The sequence below is a fragment of the Lissotriton helveticus genome, chromosome 1_1 (assembly GCF_964261635.1).
Source record: "Lissotriton helveticus chromosome 1_1, aLisHel1.1, whole genome shotgun sequence".
NCBI lineage: Eukaryota > Metazoa > Chordata > Amphibia > Caudata > Salamandridae > Lissotriton > Lissotriton helveticus.
In genome coordinates, this window is record NC_136057.1 from 706315168 (window position 1) to 706335919 (window position 20752).

At 42.9% G+C, this 20752-nt stretch overlaps 1 protein-coding gene across 1 annotated transcript in view; it reads right to left on the bottom strand.

Moving 5' to 3' along the window:
• Positions 1-20752, bottom strand: part of PTPRQ (protein tyrosine phosphatase receptor type Q) — a 1500794-nt gene that overhangs the window by 331424 nt on the left and 1148618 nt on the right. The window contains exons 47-48 of the mRNA XM_078647981.1: positions 19877-19943; positions 1420-1578 (exon numbers count right to left, since the gene is read on the bottom strand). Of these exons, the coding sequence (XP_078504107.1) occupies positions 1420-1578; positions 19877-19943 (226 nt within the window). The remainder of the gene's footprint in view (positions 1-1419; positions 1579-19876; positions 19944-20752) is intronic.

Sequence of the window (20752 nt, forward strand, 5' to 3'; positions counted from 1 at the left end):
AGATTGAATTCGAAAAGTCCAACCGGGACATCACCAGGGCTATTAGGACCTGCAGCAAGGCTTCAGGCGATAAGAACATGTGAACATGGTGATTATAAATTGACTTGAATATAGGAAAGCGTTATTTGCCTCTTCTACCTTTTTTCAAAACACAAATCTCCTGTAAGGACTAGATCAACTTTGACATTAACCCTTTCATTTAAAAATGTTGCACTTACTTACGGGCTGGGTGTGATTTTCCAACACTGCTGCAAATCCCTATTTGTGGATAGGTTGCTTTTTCTAGCTATGCATAGTTTACTACACCCAGAAATTACCAGGTACTATAAAGTAGACCACACCGTTCGTTACATTTTAAACCTGCAAGAATTTAACAGGGAAAAAAAGAGCATGATATCTATCGTGACATGCAGATTTTGGTGCGCTAAACACCAAAATCCACATAGTATTCACATAAAACTCGGAATACTTGTAATTTAACAAAACCTATGCATTTCGAACCCCAGGAAGTTGGAGATTATCAGCTGAAATAAACAGCACCAAAACCACAGGAGCACTAGAAATACAAACTTTAGACTGAAAATAAATGGTCAGTAATCCACAAATTAAATATTACATTTACCTTCATTCATCGTGCAAATGCATCACTTATACCTCACCTTATTTTTTTCATTTTAGCAAAGCTCAATCAAATATATATGACATCGTTAGTTTCATATGTGGGTAGATTAAATTATTTTAGGTATAAGTCTCATTTTGGAATATAGCTCCTTCTAAATTTTGTTAAATTGCTCCCAAGCCTAAGACGGTGGCGAATCTTATAAGGAGAAACGAGCCAAATAAATTTGTGTATTTTTCATGTACGTGTGAAAATGTGAATCAACAATCACTCCTCCTTTGAAATAAAAGTAACCTGGGTTTCCATAACATTCCCCCAACATTTCCATTTTTATGTGCAAACATCCAGGAAGGAAACCACTGAAGATTAAATGCTTCTTTAGCTTGGCTTTTACTGTATGCCCTGGGTTATCTGCTCCAATCCATATAAGCTACACATTGTAATAATCTGCAAGCATCTGCCATCATCTGTTTGCAGTTGCTGACATCTGGAATTTGCAGGTTTTAAACCGTAAGCCACCCTTCGCATGAAAGAAAATCTCAAACCTGTAGATTTTAAAAACACATGCCAACTTTCATGCGGGGCGGAGGGGGATATCAGCTGTTCGATATACTGGGATAGTTTCAGTGAAATTGAATAATTTGATTAAAAAAAGTTGGAGAGGGAAACTTGAAACCCTGCTTAAATATGAGACATGCGGAATTTGTTTTGGCATGGCTGCTTACTTTAGGTTTGAAAAGGCAAACGTGAGGGACTCTGCAAGAAAGTCACTGAGAAACACATGCTGCTGTTTCTGTTACCTCCAGCTTCTGCTACCAGCACCTGTAGGTGCTTGATGGGACCATGGTCATCGTTGAAGTAGCATATCGGCATCCGAATAGTGATAGTTGTGGAGGAAACCACCAGGGTACCGCTGCTGTCGTAAACAGGTACAGGTCTCTTGGTAGGCAAGGGTGGTTCTGTAGCAAAAGAGAGAAGTTAAAGGTTTAAATTACTGCCATATTTTACAGCCGCGGCCCGTGCAGGTAAGAGCGGTGGGGCTGAGTTGGGGGGGGGGTGGGATTTCGACGGACGATGACGAGGCAACATTAATGATTTATTCCATTTTCTCTCGTCAATGTCCATTGAAATCCCCCCTCGTCATCGTCCATCGAAATACACCCCTCCCCCCTCTGCCTCACAGCCCATCTGCTCTTACCTGCACGTGCCATGGCTCATTATTTATGAATATTCCGAATTCCTGCTTGAACGTAGCCTAATTTAAGTTTTACATACATGTACATTTTGCATGTGCAGCACCATATTGAAAGACGTTCGCAGACTTGTGTTGCATGGGGAAATCTATGTACTGCTAGTGTCTGTGAATCCAAAAGGAGAGTTCTCTGACTAGCAAGGTGGCATGCAACATTCAAATAAGGGAAATCTACTTACTCGGCATACATTCCTATGACGGTGTATGTACCGGGCGGAACCACCACTAAATGGAAGATTTAAATAGAAACCACATATGAGATGGACTATATTTTACACCTCTCCGAGGTTGGTGACCAGGGAGGTGTCACAGGGGCTCTAAAATAAATAGCTACCTTCCTAACCCCGTCTGTGAGAGGGACAGATGGACCAGCCACCTAAAACCTTCATAGAAAAACTAGCGACATCACTACTCTGTGTTGTTGCGCAACATGCTCTATTGCTCACCACATGGGGTCTGCATCTAGGCAGTAGACAACTGAAAACTTCATGTAATCGGGTGAACAGTGATGATATGTCTAACTCACAGGATCTTCCCTAAGACGAGGACTGTGCATTTTTTGCATAATACGGGCCACCTTCTGCGGAGCCACTGCCCCCATATATTAACAAGCATTGGTAAATGCATTAGGTTTTGCCTATGTGATTAATAATAAGCTGTTTTTGTTTTAAGTTGTAGCTTGCTCAATACTTGTACAGTATAAGTTACAGAAAGTCTGTTGAAGTGTTATGACATGTTTATGTACAAAAAGGCAATATATAGTGCTGTTACTAGGGGTATAGTGTGGGTAAGTAGTAGCAAAATTTAGAAAATTGAAATGAAAGAGGAACATAATAGAATTAATTTATCTAATAGCAATATTATGTGTTTAAAGGAGTTATGACAACTTTTGTCCCTGGTGCCACTGCACCTCTTCACCATTCAAATTAAGACCCAATTGCCTGTAGGGTAACAGCACTTGTGACTGCCTGCTCAGTAGTAAAATATTGCAATATTTGGTGTTTAGAGGGGTCCCTAGAACTTTGGGCCCGATGTCATCGCACCTGCTGCACCACTGAAATCATTATCCTAATGCCTGCATGGTAACTGCGCTTGTGACTGCTTATTTAATAGTTCAATATAGCAATATTTTGTATTTAGAGGAGTTCTAACAACTTTTGGCCCCAGTGCCACTGCACCTGCAGCACCATTGAAATTGTGGCCCTAGTGCATACTAGATAACTGAACTTGTAACTGCCTGTTTGGTAGTAGAATTTAGAAATATTCTGTGTTTAGTGGGGTCCATAGAGCTTTTGGCCCGGCCCCTGCCACTGCACCTGCCGCACCATTCAAATCAAGTCCCTTTTAACTGCAAGATAACTGCAATTGTGCCTGCCTGTATAGTAGCATAATATGGCTATATTAGGTGTTTAGAGGAGTTCTAACAACTTTTGGCCCGGTGCCACTGCACCTGCAGAACCATTGAAATCGTGGCCCTAGTGCATACTAGATAACTGAACTTGTTGTAACTGCCTGTTTGGTAGCAAAATTTAGCAATATTCTGTGTTTAGTGGGGTCCCTAGAGCTTTTGGCCCCGGTCCCTGCCAGTGCACCTGCCGCACCATTCAAATCAAGTCCCTTTTAACTGCAAGATAACTGCAATTATGTCTGCCTGTAAAGTAGCAGAATATGGAAATATGAGGTGTTTAGAGGAGTTCTGACAACTCTTGGGCCTGGTGCCACTGCACTTGTTGCATCATTCAAATCATGACCCTGTTCTCTGCAAGGTAACTGCACTTGTGGCTGTCTGTTTAGTAGTAAAATATAGCAATATTAGCTATTTAGTGGGGTACTTAGAGTGTTTGGTCCTGGTGCTACTGCACCTGCTGCAACATTCAAATCATGATCCTACCACCTGCTAGATAACTGTAATTGGGACTGCCTTGTTTAGTAGTAACATTTAGCAATAATCTGAGTTTAGTGGGGTCCCTAGAGCTTTTAGCCCCAGTGCCACTGCACCTGCTGCACCATTCAAGTCAAGCCTCTTTTAACTGCAAGGTAACTGCACTTGTGGATGCCTGTTTAGTAGTAAAATATAGCAAAGCTCTTGTATATTTTTTTAACATGTGATTTTATTACAACATTTAAAATTTGATCATAATGATCAAATAGATTAAGTTGAAAAAAATCTATCTGATAATGGCTACAAAGTGCAAAGAAAGGTACTTTGGCATGAAAAGGAAATGCCACAAATGTTCTAAGGCTAAATCATCTGCTTTACCCAACTAAGTAATAAAAAGCAAGCATTCCAGCATTCTATTAGAAGCTGTCTGCCTTGTGAAGAGATCTTATCTTGACAGTGAATAGGGCTGAAACAGTGTGAACAGCTTTAGTAGAAGTATCGTAAATGCGTGTAGCCAGGAGAATTTAACAGTAAACAAGTTCCACACAAAGGCAAATGAACACAGTAATTTGGCTTTGGGAATTGATAAGAGCCCCCTTTTAAGATATTTTAAATACAAGAACTTCCACAAGCACAGCGCAAGCGCTGTGCTGGGGAAACCTAAAAACATAAAGGGGGTCAGTACTGAAGTATTTCAAATGTTTATAATGCTGTTGTCAATGCAGGTATTTTTTTAAAAGAATATAACACTTGAAATCTGCTTATGTTTTAAATAAGATTATGTGACAGGAAGACCCACCTTAAAAAAATGCTTGAAATCAGCATTATTATTTAAGTGTTACAGCACAGAAAAGTAGAGTTAGAAAAGAATCTGATGAAATTGATTAATACAATAGCAATGTACACCATGCTTTAAGCACACATAGCAGCAGCAATACCAATAAATGCAATACCGAAGTAGGCTGTCATCTATGCACTCACAATGATATCAATACCAGTAAATGCAATGCGAATGTACACTGTAACCTATGCACGCACAGTGATGTCAATACCAGTAAATTCAATGTCAATGTACACCGTAACTTATGCCTGCATAATAACGTCAATATCAGTGATGCAATGTTGATGTACGATGTAACAACTGTACATATAATAATGAGAATATTGGTAAATATGATATCAGTGACAGCCATGTTACACATACACAGACTCACAAACTCTTATTATTGCTGTCGGATTTTTCCGAGATGCCTCCCCATCAGCTTCAAGTCAGGGAAACATGGTCAGACATGCCCTGCGACCCAAACCCAAGCCTACCACTTGACAGGTCACAGGTAAGGTTACACTTAGCCCAAAGACAAATGCATGCCCAGGGAAAACCCTGATCGTTCTCACAGATAGGTAGTCACGCCACTAACAGGAAAGAGGAGATTCTCCCCATAAAACAAATTTCCCCAAAGGCACACATTCCCAAAATACCACGAAGTTAGATGCTACATGTAGTTAGGAACACTCAGCCAATCAAGGCACAAAATGCACACCGCATGAGGTGATCACACCGGACATCTGGACACGCACACTGGCCCACACTAGCTCTTCCCCGAGGTCCAGAGCCATCTGTGTCCCTCTTATCAGATGGATTTTCTTGTTATTTAAGAATTCTTTCACATTTTTTAAGAATGTCAAAGTATTTTATTGTACCAACAAAATTTATATATGTGCAGCCAAAACTTCTCTACTCTAAGACTGTCTTCAGATGGGCCTCTGTTGATACTCTCCTAGCCGCTGCGTTTAATTAAGCCAACTTGTTCCTGTTTTGCCAAAAGCCTCTTGTCTATTCAATTATTTAAGGTAAAATCATATTCAAGCAACAAATCAATTACAAAGTCAGTATTATGTAGTGAAGTGAGTAAAGTCTAAAAAGAGTCACACCCACTGATTTTATTATACTGCATTTTGTGATGCATTAGTACCAGGTTTCTACTCAAACGTTGGAGCTGTCTAAAAAGTTTATCATTGATGGAGGCATTTAGATGTTCAAATCCAGTTCTTCTCTTCCCGAATGGGGGACTCCCTACTACCCTTCTTAGAAAGACCATGAGTTTCTCTCACTGTTGACATCCACCAGGTGCACCTGTCTTTAGCAGCTGAGTTCTAACCTCTGCCAATGTAGTGATTGCTCCACCAACTTTTCCACCTCAAGGCTGCCTATTCTGGCAGGGTAAGTATCACCTCTGGGATGACTGCTATCCAGTAACTTCTAGGTGATATTACAGAAGGAATCAAATGGGTTCAGAGACATAAATCACATTTAGTTTAATATTTTCATTGTGGTTCCTGTTTTCTTCCTCCAGACCCCACCATATTTCAAGCTGGGGGACTTCAGATTTGATCTATGTGCAGATTTCCAATCAACACAGAGATCTAAAAAGATTTTTTGTGATGTCTAGTTTTGTATGTGTATCAGCAGTATCTACACAATCTAATTGCATTTTCTTTGTGGATGCCCTTTTGAGTAAAGGCGATCAGCCTTGGTAGATGTTGAACATTGACAGATACAATTGCTAGGCCCATTGTCCAACAATCTTTGGCATACCCTCCCTGAAGGGGTAATTTACAACTGTTTCTAAAAATGTGTTGCAATTGAAATATGTCAGAATAATTTGTTCTTCCATTGAAAGGTTTAGGGCCACATGTATGAGCAGGACAATTTGCAACTCGCAAATTGCACTTGATTGCGAGTCGCAAATTGCCATGTACAACAGTGTCTGAGACACTGTTTACGATTCCTAATGGGGTTGTAACTTGCATGCCTCATTGATATTCATGATGCACTCACAATTTGTGACCTCATTGGGAACGGCTGGCCCTCCCAGGAATGGTGGCTTGCTGGGCTCAGCAGAGCTCAATGTCTGGGACTGCTTTTAAACAAAACTTAAACGGAAACAGGCTGCATTTTCGTTTAATTTTTTAAGGGCAGGTAGTGGTTCCTGGGACCACTGCCTGCCCCTAAAAGATATTTTCCCCAGCATTCTCAAAGGGGAAGGGGTCCCCTTGGGGCCCCTTCCGTTTGCGAGTGCTTTACCACCCTCTTGAAGAGGGTGGAAAACTGCGAGTGTTTCGCAACCTCAATTGGGGTCGCAAAACATTCTTACATGGCTTTCTGGGGTCACTAGTAGGAAGGGAATGCCCCTTCCTAATAGCAAGTCCTAAAACACTATTTTGTGAATCGCAAATTATTTGCAACTCGCAAAATAGTATTAGTACATGGCCCACAGGATTTTTGCATGCACAAACAGGTCGCAAACCCATTTGCGCATGCAAAAATGGGTCGTACATCTGGCCCATAGTGCAACACTTTCACTCAACATGTAGTGAATGAAAACAGTTTCCACTTCTACAAGGAATAGGATAGGCACATCCCAGCAATTTTCAACATATAGCAATAGTCATGTGGTTGCATTATCTTAAAGGAGAAATACCATAGATATTTAAGATTGAGCTGTAATATTGTTTCATTTGTTTTACATTGTTTAGCATGTCAGCATGGCACTAACTTCAGAGAGATCAGATCAGTAGGTTTGAATTCAGTGCAATATAAACCTCATTAAAACAATTATATCCAAGACTGATGACAAGAACGATGTCCAATTTAACATTTAGACCCAGTCACATTATTTGAATCTGTAGTGAGTAAAATATGAATCACTTTTCACTCACCGTTAGACCCATAAGCCTTATGGTGGTATTCCCCAAAACGTGATATATATGGGATGGGAGGAGCACCAGGAGATGAAGTAGATGAGAAGTACAAAGAAGTAGTGAAATACTTAAAAGAAAAAATACAAGAAGACAAGGTAGATTGGAACAAGATCACACATACTAAAAAAGAAAAGGATGAGAGTGTATATTTGTATTTTGACCGCTTTCTGCCAGTCTATCAGCAGAACAAGTCTACCAGCAGAACAATTTTGCCCAGAACTGTCCCTTTTACATATGGACCTGACTGATCCATTGCTATGGCTGGAGCTATTAGGCAGTCTTCCACTTTCAGGCATCCCTAGAATAAATCTTGGGGTGGCGGTGGGAAGCTATTGTCCTGCTGTCCCAACCCGTCCTTCCATGCCCAGTCCTGCTGTGCTGAAGGCATATCGGTGGACATGTACCCCTGCTGTTCATTGTTTCTATACTCTGTATGCTGGGTATTATGCTGGTATTGTTGTTGGTCCTATCCCCTATTCTGTGTGTGCCTGCCTACCGCATTTTTATTTTTATTTTGGGCAGTCTGCTTTCCAGTGTCACGGGTCCATACAGTAGAAGCAAGCTGTACCTGGTGGCGGTAGGGAAGCTGACCTGTTATTCTGTGGTCTTCCTGTACCCTTTCCCCTACCTCGGCCCCTCCTTCTTCCTTTTTATTTTTTTATTTTATTTATTATTGAGATGTTTCGGTAAATTGAGGTTTACAACGGTGATCAGCAGATATATAATAACATTACACAGTCAGAATAAATAAATACATTAACAACAATAAATATGGAATACGAAATAGCAATTTGATCGGTCATTAAATAGGGAAATAAATAAATAGATAAAGGAAAGCAGGCGTGAGGGAATCCCAACGTACTATAGATTTCACTTATATTTTTAACGTCTAGATTCCCTCCATTTCTTAACAGGGGCCCATATGTTTTTACCCATTTCACGTGTTTTCTTTCCTTTACTATCATATAGGCATTCCTCTATGTTATGAATTCCAAGGAGCCTAGTTATCCACTGCTGGAATGTCGGTACTGTGGTGTCTTTCCATCCAGCAGAGATTAGTATACGAAGTACAGCTACAGATATAAAAACAAGTGCCTCAGCCCTACCTTCTGCCCTCAGTTTTCCGTCAGTTTCTACTAAAACCACGGTAGGGGATAGAACGATGTTTTGTTCTAGCAGCCACTCCAAAAAAGACTGTATCTCCCTAATTATCGGGGTCAGATTCAGGCAATTATAGAACATGTGGAGTAGATCTGCTGGGCTCGTATTGCACCTAGGGCAGCTATCATTTTCTCTTGCGCCCCAAGCAAACAGTTTGGAGGGAGTGAAATATAGGTTAAAAAGAGTCTTATAATGCTGGGCCCTCAGATTTGTGGACCGGAAGATCTTTTTATTCAAAACTAGAGCTAAGTCTAGATCGACATCTGGATCACCAATTTTCTGAGCCAGATTTGTCTCCGTTTTTTCCATATCATCAGCCAGCTCTTGTTGAAGGCAGTTATATCCTATTTTGATTTTACTACCCCCCTTTCTCAGATAGTCAACTATTAAACTGTTTGCTTGGAGAGAGATCCTAGGCCTTATTGCGCTAAGTGTTTGAGCGATTTGCCCGTATAGCAATCACTGGCTTGCTGGGATACCAAATTTTTGCTGCAATATGGTGAAGTCGAGGATCTCATTTCCTACCATAACATCTCCCAGACACCTGACACCTAGCACCCTCCAAAGACAACTGCTTCTGTTTTGACCTAAATGGGCAAAGATATTGGAATCCCAAAGGTCAATGTAAGGATTGATCCTTGGGATACTCAAGAATTTCCTTACAGAGTTCCAGGTCCCCCAAGCCCCCATCAAGATCTTAAATCTAGCTCTCTTATAGAATCTACGGTCAACTTCACGCATTAGTAACCCCGCAGCTTTCTTCCCTATTAAAAGTTCAAAAATGGAGGGGAGAATATGATTACCTGGCTGGGGTTCTGTCCCCCCCGGGTCATATTGAAACAGAATATTCATTTGAACCAGGAGACATGTCCAGTGGTACAGCCTAAGATTTGGCATCGCCAGGCCACCCCTTTCAAGTGGTAAGGACATACGGGAAATCGACCTTCTAATTTTCCCGTACTGCCAGATAAAACGAATAAATACTGCTTCTATTTTCCTGATCATCCCCTCTTCCAATAATAGGGGGATAGCACGGAACAGGTAGAGAATTTTCAGGACATTTACCCTACCAATCAATGATAGATGTAATACATCTATCCTTTTAAGCTCCTTTTCAATTGAATCTATCAGAGGTAGATAATTTTCTACAATGATCTTATTTACATCTGCATTTACCCTAACACCCAGATACACAGCTGACTCCACATATTTTTGATCCAACTTGGTAATATTACTCGTGCTTATGATCTGTGTTTTTTCCTCGTTCAGGCGATAGCCTGAGCGTCTACCAAAATCCTTATCCAATTGGCATAGCTAGACCATAGCATGCTGGGGATCCGTTGTTATAATTGCCAGATCATCGGCATATGCTAGACGTTTGGTGGTATGTCCGTTTAGTATTACTGGGGCGATCAGCTCAGAAGCCAGAATTTTCTGTATTAGGGGGTCAATGTATAATGAAAACAAAATCGGGGAGCAAGTGCAACCTTGCTGAGTTCCTCTTCTGATTATTATTTCATCCGATCTTTGACCCATGACCATAACCCTCTCAACCGGCTCGTTATACATCGCCCTGATAGCCCTCATACACTTATTCCCGAACCCTCTTCCAGCCAGAGTGTCCCACAGACATTCCCAGGCCACGCGGTCGAATGCTTTCTCAGCATCGAGGAGGATCATGACCATATCTCTACCCGAGGCAGCATGGGCATCGAAAAGTGCAATAGCTCGTCTTGTATGGTCCGTTGTGCCTCGACCTGGCACAAACCCATGCTGCCACGGGGAGACAAGACGGCTTATGATCCCCCCCCAATCTCCTAGCCCAGACCTTTGAGTATAGTTTCGTATCTGCGTTATTAAGAGAAATCGGACGATATGATCCAGGATTAGTTTTAGGTTTCCCTTTTTTATAGAATATAACTATATTAATCTCCTTCCAGGATTCTGGGATTAGGCCAGTGCATACTATGCCGTTGAATAAGTCCAAAATGATTGGGGCAATTTCCTCCTCTAAGCATTTATATACTTCGAGGGGAATCCCATCAGGACCCGTGGCCTTACCGGCTGCTAATTCCCGCAGTGCCTCCTTTATCTCTATCTTAGTCAGATCACGTTCTAACGCCTCCCTACTATGTTCCTCTAATACTGAACCAATATCTACATGTACTGGATTTTGTGCAATCCTCCCACCCTCTTCATCATATAATTTTTTATAGAAGGTCTGGAAAACTCTCAGTATCTCCTTTGGCTCTGTATATTCGATCCCGTCTTCTTGAATACTGGAGATCGAGTTTTTAGATCTCTCCTGCCTAATCTGAAGTGCTAATGCCCTTCCTGTCTGTTCTCCCGTCTCGTAGCGCTTTGCTCTAGTTGATTGATACTCTCTAGTCTCCCTCTGTATCACTGTCCTCTGGAGATCAGCTTTTATGGTAGCCATACTGTTCTGGGTTGCCTGACCATCGGCCCCCTGCCTTATCTCCTTGATATGTTGTTCCTCTGCTGATCCTAGCTCCCCAATTAGAGTCTCCACTTTCCTCTTATCCTCCTTCCTGAGTCTCGCTGAGCAGCTTATTGTCTCACCCCGCAGAGAAGCCTTAAAAGTTTCCCAAACTATATTGCGGGAGGCGCTAAAGCGGTTTATCTCATAAAACTCCCTAGCCCATTGTCTGAGATGTCCCACAAACCTGTCATCCGAGAGAAGCTTTCTCTCAAATGACCAGTTTGTTTGTCTCCCCTCAATTTTTTCCACCTCGCATGTCAATATCAGAGAGTTATGATCAGAAATGGATTTGGGTAGCTTCGTAATATTGGCTTTGCAAAGTTTGTCTAGGGAGAGTAAGAAATAGTCCAACTTGGAGTATTTCTGATGTGGGAACGAGAAATAGGTGAAGCCTGGGTCGGTAGGTTCTTTCACATTCGAAACGTCCTTCAGCCCATGTGATCTCATAAGTGAGAGCAGGGCCCAAAACACTTTTGGTTTGGACCCTGAGTAGTTACCTGACCTATTCCAATCAACCGAGATATTCAGGTCACCACACATTATAATCGGTGTTGGCCAATCTGCCAGTTCCCCCTCTAAGATATCAAACATCTCTGGATCGTCAAAATTTGACCCATACACTGTACACAGCGTATATCCGAGGGTCAGCTCGACTATTACCCACCGCCCTGAGCTATCGGCCTTCACTCCCTTGCCCCCACCTAGGTTTTGTTTGGCGAGAATAGCCACTCCCCTAACCATTGAAGTTTGAGAGGAGCAGGCCAGTAGCTCATAACCCCTTATGTTTAATAGGTTTCTCCTAGCCCATGGGAGATGGGTCTCTTGCAGACACAGAATATCCAGATTATTATACCTGGCAAAGTGGCCCAATCTTTGGCGCTTTCTACAATCATTTAACCCACCAATGTTGAGAGAACAGATTTTAATGTGTGGCATAATCCTGTATAAACATTTCCTGATAATAATACACAGACATCCAGAATTTGTCAATTACTGTCAGTATCATCCATGGAATTAGACCGAAAACCTCGTTATACCAAAACACCTCATTTTTTGCTTTCCCCCCCTCCCTCCCCACCCCTTTCCGACCCACCCCCATCCCTCCATCCCTGTGCAACCCCCCCCCCACACCCACACCCACTTAAGTAAGGCGCTCCGACCTAGTCTGTGCATGTGATGAGAGGCAATAAAAGCAGTGGAGATAGGATTAAACAAAACCGTGCATAAGATCCAAACCCTACATATGTATGCCTTGCCAATGAGAATCTAACTGTCAAGAATGCACCCACATACCACGCGATCATTATTGAAATGTTGAAAAGAGAATATAGTTTAGAGTTGGCCCATTAGGAAACTTATCATACTTATCAGAATACTTTTAAACAACTGGATAGAGAAAAAGTCATTTGAACAGAATCAGCCCCCGTGAGAGTCTAAGTATTCTTTAGCTTTGATTTCGGAAGTGAAATACAGAGTTCGTCCAGCATTGATTATTTTCAATTGCGCGGGGTTGATCAAGTAGGCCTGCATCTTTTTTTCTTGAAATGGTCTTATCAACTGTCTCAACCTCCATCGCCTCTCCACTGTTATATGACAGAAGTCGGGCCTGACAAAAAAGAAATTCCTTCCACCACCTTTCTTGAATCTGGTCTTGCTTTTTCCGAAATTGCTTGCCTCAGAACAAAGTTACCTAAGAATATCAGTATAGCTCTTGGCTTATCCCCTTCTTTTGGATTCCTGCTAAGCTTAAACGGGGTGCGATGAGCCCTCTGAATTTCTTCTGACCAATTCCAACCTGGCAGGTCTACAAATGCTTGCTTGAAAAGTTTAATGACAAAAGCTCTCACATCTGACCCTTCGGCCCCCTCCTGTACCCCCAAAATCCGAAGGTTGTTCCGTCTCTGACGGTTTTCCAAATCCTCCAATTTCCATTGGATGTCTGATATTTGAGCATTATGGGCATCTACTTTACTGGAGGCAGCTGCCGACTCTGTCTCAGTTGAGACTACCCTCTCCTCAAGGTTGGATACTCGGTCCCCCAAGTTGACACATACCTTAGACAGTTTCCTCACAACGCCCTGCATCTTTCTAACAGCGGCCTGTACCTTACGACTGTCCTGTCGAGATTCCTCCCTATTTGCGAGGATTTCCTTGTGTATTACCTCTAGGAGGGACATCTGTGCAGCTTCACCATGTGGACTCCCGAGTAATGGGGTGGCTGACGAGTGATCCCAGCTGAGTTCCTGAGCTTTAATCCCGACAGGGGGTTTTGCCGCGGATATGAGTGTCTCCAGATCGTGCTCTGGCTCACTATCTGAATCCAAATTACTCCCTCCCTGTTCAGAACTATCATCCTCCGACCACTCACCTCCTTCTGATACGGAGCAAAAGCATTCACTAGGAACTTTTTCTTTGTCACTTAATTTTTCGGAGCCGGAATTTATTGCATTAGACTCTGAAATATGATCCTGTAATAGTGTCGGTACCAGATTGGATTTAATTAGCACTTTGGGGCTTTGCTTTGCGAAGTCAGTGTTTTCTACTGCCCCCTCCTGGCTCTCAGGTACTTCTTCCATCAATGTCACATCATTTGATAGCCCGATAGCTTTTACGTTAGTCTCTGTTACATTCGGGGAAGGGCCAGTAGCTAAACCCAGCAAGGGAGGTGTGAAGAAAGTGATTGCCCCCCCCCTTCAGCACCCATGGCTACTGAGACCTCTTCGGCCTCTTTCCCCTGCACCATTTCCTCTGACAAGCCATTAGTTTTTGTGTCCTTTTCTTCATTTATTTTGGCAAAGATATCAGATATAGGAGTCCCTATCTGCTTTGTTTTAGCTGCAGATTGATGTTTTCTTACCGGAGGTGTCTGCTTCCACTGCCTGTTATCCTCCTCTTCAGCTTCTGCCGCAGCATCAGCAGCAGCTTTCCTTTTCGAGGCAGCTTTAGAGTTTGTATTTACTTTAGGGGCCATGTCTTCACTCTGTCCTCTCTGCCCTCTCTTGTCACAGCACCCTCTATTCCTCGCGTCTCGGGTGCCTCGACTTGCTCCTGGCACGACCGCACCCCCCTGCTTACTCCGCAGGTTCCGCAGGCTCTGCGAGCTTCGGGACTCCGGGCTCCTCCCCTCAGTGTGTACACTGCCTCCGACCGCGAACGCCCTAACGGCCAGTGTTAGCTCCCGCAGCAGCCGTCCAATGGGTCCGCGGCAGGTACGAGGCAGAAACATGGGTCGCTCGCCGCTCTCCGCCAATTTTCTGCCGCTTCGTGCTTCTGAAGGAGTCACTCAGGGTCAAAGACATCCGTTTAGCGGGTTCGTTTTCCTTTCCCTCTCGGACCCGTTTTTTACATCATTATCATTATGTGGCCATGGTTGTGCATTCTCGCTAGTAAATCAAGGTAGAAACACACATCTCCACTGCCTCACTGCGCACAGCCGTCCTACACGGCCGCCATCTTGCCCCCGTTACTGAGAGTGCTGTGTTCTCGGCCCCTCCTTCTTCCTTGCTGGCTTGTGTAGAACCTTTCTTGCGCTACCATTAGTCTGATCTTTTCCTTCTTTATTTTCTCTACTTCCATTGTCTGTACATTGGACGAATAGTCAGAGCATGGTGAGGGCAGAGACCAAAGGAGCCAGCGCGCTGAAACCGGACACAGGTGAACCACCGAAGGCACTTGCCTGAAGAAGGACCTCCAACAGGATTGAAAACACCAACAGAAGTGAGGGAGAACTCAGCAGGAAAACAAGGGCAGCCAAACTGGAAATGTCAACAGAAATGAGGATCAACAGGAGCATGGAAACACACCTACAGAAGCCAAGAAGTGTTTCAACGCAAGGAGAAAGGAAATCCCCAGGACAGGAAATTACATCAGGAAAGGATGCAGCCTTACTGCATTGGAAAGGCAATACAATAATAAATGAGCAAGCAACCATGATGGATTGGGGACTAGAAAACTCCTTCCAATAAATTCAGGGAGAAGAACTATGGTGGCTTCCAACATGGCCTCCTGGGAGAAGAGTGTCGAAGCCTACACCAGCAGGTCAACCACCATGAAGAGGTGTCCCTGATTGCTTGCACCTGGCAGCCAGCACAGCCATCATCCCATAGGTAAGGAAGTAGCACGTCCACCTAAATAGAGCAGGATGCAAGTAAAGATGATGAGCGAAGCAGCCCGTGGTGTAACCGTATTCTCCCTCCTGATACCTCAGGTTTGTAAGTAAACTGCTGAAATAATCCACGAAACAGAACAGAGGTATGAACTGTAGAGGCATTTCCCCACAACCTCTCACTGGGAGGATAACCTTTCCAATGAATCAACAACTGCAGGTGATTCCCAAAGAAGCGGGAATCACAAAAGTCCTGAACTTCATATCCAGGAGTATAATTGACCAAATTTGGAGGTGGACGAAAAATAACATGTCAGAAAGGATCCGTTACGCAGGGGTTTAACTGCGAGGAATGGAAAACAAGATGCACTTTTTAAGAAAGGGCCAACTGAACCTGGAATGCCACCGAATTGATGACAGGAACAATCTTAAATAGTATAACACCCAGGGCCTTTATACTATGTGCTATTAGTGGGCCTGCAGTACTTATTGTGCCACCTACTCAAGTACCTCTTTTTAAACAAGTCTCAGACCTGGCATTGCAGCATGTATGTGCCATTTCAATCTTGTAAAATAAGCTCTTTGCCAGGCTTAAATATTCCTTTGTAATACATATAAGTCACCCCCTAGTGTAACCAGCCCATAGGCAAGGGTGCAGTGTATTTAAAAAGTTAGACATGTACTTTTAACTTTTACTTGTCCTGATGGTGAAAAACTCTAAAATGTGTTTTTCACTGCTGCAAGGCCTGCCTCTCCCGTAGGATAACATTGGGTTACCTTATTGCATGTAATAAGTGATAACTTTCATTTGGGAGCAAGTAGGAATATCGAGGTTGACGTCTAAAGAATTGTAATTTAAAACCCTCTTTAATGGTGAAGTTGGACAGTAAGTCACAATTCTGAAAATGCCATTTGTTGGAGGATTTGCATTTTCTTGACCTTACCATTTGGTGTCTGCAGTCTGTTTCCTGGGTCACATGACGAGGTGTAGTAGCTGGCAGTTGGTCTTTGTGTATTGCTCCCAGTCAGTGTAACAAAGAAGGAATAGCTGTTGGCAGGATGAGCCATCTCTGACTTGATGAGGGGGAGGAGGTCTTACCTACCACACTTCCATATCACAAAAGCGATGCCTGAGCACATAACAGAGAGCTTGACATTTGTGTCCACAGACAAGCTGGGGCCAGGGCAAGGAGGCAGAAAATTCCAGACACCTCTAAGGTTGGAAAACTCCAGAGCCTTCTCCTACTTCAAAGCTGGCATCAGGCATAAATATTATATCCTCAGACCCAACACTTCAGTACACCTCGAGACCTCTGGAAACTACAGAAGAAAGACTGCTGTGCTGCTCTGCTGTCAGAAGGACTGCTACTCTGCTGCCCTGCTGCCTGCTGCTCTGCCTACTGAGAAGGAAGACTGGTCCTGCACCCTTCATCCCAGGCTGAAGTGACTCCAAGGATCAGCTGACTGACCTCCTGCTCTGAGCTACAAGGACATAACTTGGTCCAGAGGTCTCCCTTCTTCTGCCCAGCTACTCTGCTGCCTGGACCTGCATCTGGGCCTGCCTGAGCCCTGCTCGCCTCTGCTGGAATTAGCCCCTCAGGTCATTTTGTGGCATCACTTGAGCACCCTCTCCATAAAAACAAGAAATCCTGAAATTTTGGGCTCTTCATGACCGCAAAGGGGCTTGTTCGTGCCAAGATCTTGCAACCCACGCCGTACCAATGCGAAGCTCCAGTGCACCAAACTCTTTGTGCCACATCGATTGCCACCGATGACCAGCAAGTTGAGATCTGCACTTCATACTACAGCATCAACAGCCCGTAGGGACCACCAACGCGAGTCCGCAACACCAGACAGGATCTTCGTGCTACAGTGATGCCCGGCCTGCTCTTTGTGATTCAGCAAAGACAATCCGACTATACTATGTAACTCTTTCAGCAGGACTACCCTTTTCTTGTATTCGGCCCATGCTCCATTGCAGTCGGTCTGAACTTGTGACTTTCACACAGTCTTGCATGACCCCGAGTGGTGCTTTTCGCGTTTAGGTGCTATACTTACAGTACATCTTTGAAATTGCATATCTCCAGTTCTACTAATTGGATTTTTATCATTTTGGTCTCAAAGAGTTTATTCAATTTCAGCCTATTGTTTTAACTTGGTGTGGGATTTTTCTTGTGTTGCGTTTTCACTTTATTACTGTTTTGAAGTTCGGCATAAACATTGTACATATTGCCTCTAAGTTAAGCCTGACTGCTTTTGTGCCAAGCTACGAGAGTGAAAATTCACCCTGACAAGAATTTTGTTTGCTCCTTCTGTAGGACTTCACCCCCCAACCAGTAGCCCAATCCCCTACACTTATGTTATCTGAGCTCGCTCAATGTATTGTAAATGACTTCTCTATTACTTCCTTTACATCAGACAACTCCACCAGTAAAAGGATTTTGACAGCAATATTTGCCAATTTTATAGCTTGTCTATGTATCTCTTGCTTGCTCGTAAGCACACCCAATAACATGGAAGATAATAGAAAATAAGCACAGAGAAATAAAGACTGGCATAAGATTGTACAATGTTGACAAGTGGTAAAGAATGAATTAGAATTCGAGGTTCCTAGTTTGTCCTAGACCACGCAATTTAAAAATTAGACCACATCTTAGACCCTAGCATACCTATAAGATGGCACTGGCATGCCTTTTATAAACAAGGCACATGGCCACAGTGAGCATGTGGGGTCATCATGGTAGAACAGAAGCTCAGCCACTTTTGTGGCACTTGGTAAAAGAAGGACTATTGGAGAGTAGGCTTTGTGCTCAGTAGGAAATGAACTTGTGGTTCCAGAAAGCACACAACAGTGGATCTAATAAGTGGCACTGCATTAGCACAGGCTGTGGTGCTCTCAATATCGGCCTAGTCCAGGATGACATGACCTTCCAAAGTCTTTGCAGGAACCCGGCACTGTTACAGTGCTTTTTATGGAAAACACATGGAAACTGGGAATGTGTGTGAAATGGGTCATGACCTGCAAAACGATAGCTCCAAAGGCTGACACAGGACCTGGCTCGGCTTGCGCTGTGGCTTAGCCATGAACTTCGAGGCAGTGGCATCCCTGCACTTCGCTGATCTCAACAGACAGTTCAACAAGTCAGATCTATGGGCTTCGTGCTGCTTGATGTAATGCTATCCATACGAGGCTATGCCCCATAGACAAGAGTTCGAGTTACGCTCACTGTCACTGGGGAAGACAGCATGCTCATCTGCCCTTCAGGCTGAAAAAATAAAGATGTTGGGCCTATTGTTTGATCTCTGATTGATAATGTTTATCTGAGGACTGAATACAACTTTCACAAAAATGCACGCTCCTCATTTGCATCAGAACTGCCGAGTCCCTTGCATTACGCAGGGCACGCAACGCCATCTGTTAACAACATTGCAAGTCATTATACTGCCCCAAAAGCAATCTTATTTAAAGGGAAATACAAAAGTGAATGTTCTGCCCGTGCAAAGGGGACATTTTCTATCTCCAGTGAGAACAATACCTGTTAGATCTGGACAGGAGACTTCATTCACAATCCAGACGTGCAAGGAATCAACAAATGTAGTGTGCACAGGGCAGATCGAGTGAAGACGTGAAAGGCTAGTAAACACAGGCGATGAGAGCTTCTGTCTTCTGAAACGAACTTGCCAGATACTTTTGAATCTTATGTCAGACGTTCTCCTTTTATCTCGTTTGACAACCATGCCATACCAATCACAGATGGTAAGTCGGGGAAGCCCCCGACACAACCTTTGCTCGTTTGGATTACTGATTGATCAGCAACCATGGACACTTTGGGAGCTGAAGCAAGGAAGGAGTTAAATTGACTCTACATGCCAGGGCGCCATTATCAAAAATTGTATGATTAACAGCTTGAGTGGCAGAGGGAATTGATAGTATGCCTGGCCTTTTAACACATTTCTCAAACGTGTGTTGTTTTTGGCAGCATGCTGTCAGGAATGCCCAAATCTTATTGAGTTTGTGGGACCATCCTTAAGCGACCGGTAATCTCACAGATGCGAAATTACAAACTCTCACATTTCTTTCAAAGAAATTAGGTGGATATTTTTAGTTAATGTCACAATGAACTTCCTTGAAAGTAGTCTAGATGGTGATAATAAGAGGCACTTTCTGTCATCAAAATATGTAAATGACGAACAGAGGTGTATCAATGTTGCACCTATAGTGGGTGCAAAAAAGTATAATTTATTCATGTCTTCCACAATCCAGCACGGCTCATGATTTAGCTATCTTCTGTGAAACGCATGCTTTCTCAGTGTTTTTGTACCTGCATGTCTCGATGTACGACTCTACTTTTCTCCACCCACTATATGTGCAACAGTGAAACACCTCTTATCGTCATTTACATATTTTGATGACCGAAAAGATTCTTTAAAGATGTTAAAAAAAACTTGAATTATTGTATGTGTGGGTGTATGAATTTTATTTAAAAAAAAGGCTATTTATATGCTGCACTGTACAATGTAAATCTTATCTACAGGACTTGAAAAGAACTGTGGGCTTTTAAATTTTAGATAAAAGGGCTCACGACTACACATACCTTTTGTATCCATAGTGACTTTCAATTGCATATTTGGCCCTGCTCCAGCTCCATTAACTGCATAAACCTTGAAAAATAAAATTAAAAAAACATCAGGAAAATAGCAATAGGAAAAAAACCTCATTTATGAAAAAAAGAAATCCATTTGTGATAATACAACAGGATCATGGTTGCAAAGTCGAAACAATATATTGCAACTACTTATGTATATTTACAGCACACGTAAATGAAACATCCAATTTTGATAGATTTCCTTTTAACTTAGAGGAAATATTAAGAACAATCTAAAAACAAGCATTTACAATGCAACGGTCTCGCCTTTGCAAAAGTTAGAGCTATTGGCATTGTAAATGACAAACTTTTTATTTATGTCTTGGTTTCGAAAACAGATAAATAAATGGCATTGTCATTTACAATGCCAATAGCTTAATCTCTCGCAAATGCGAGACCTATTGCATGTGCACACAAACACACACAGAGAGCCACACACACACAGAGCCACACACACCCACATAGGTCATGAAACTTAGTACACCCCGGAGATTTTTCGGAGAGTAACTCATTCCACTGCGCACTGACCACTGGAGACTTGAAGGCCTCTTTAAAACAGTCATCAGAGCTTCTGAGAGATACGCTTTCACAGCACGGGTTGCCTCGTGCCAGCGGTCTGGAGACATCAAGGACGGGTTCGTTCGAATCCGGGATGTCTGTTGCAGATTATCATTTCTTATTTGTATGGTTCATTTTCCCCATGTTATCAGATGGTGGCTTAGAAGACTGTAAACCGCTGTGTTCTTCTCATAGCTCTGCCAAGACACCTCAATTAGGTTTTACACGACCCTTGCTATTCCCATATATGCCAGCATTTAAGAAGAA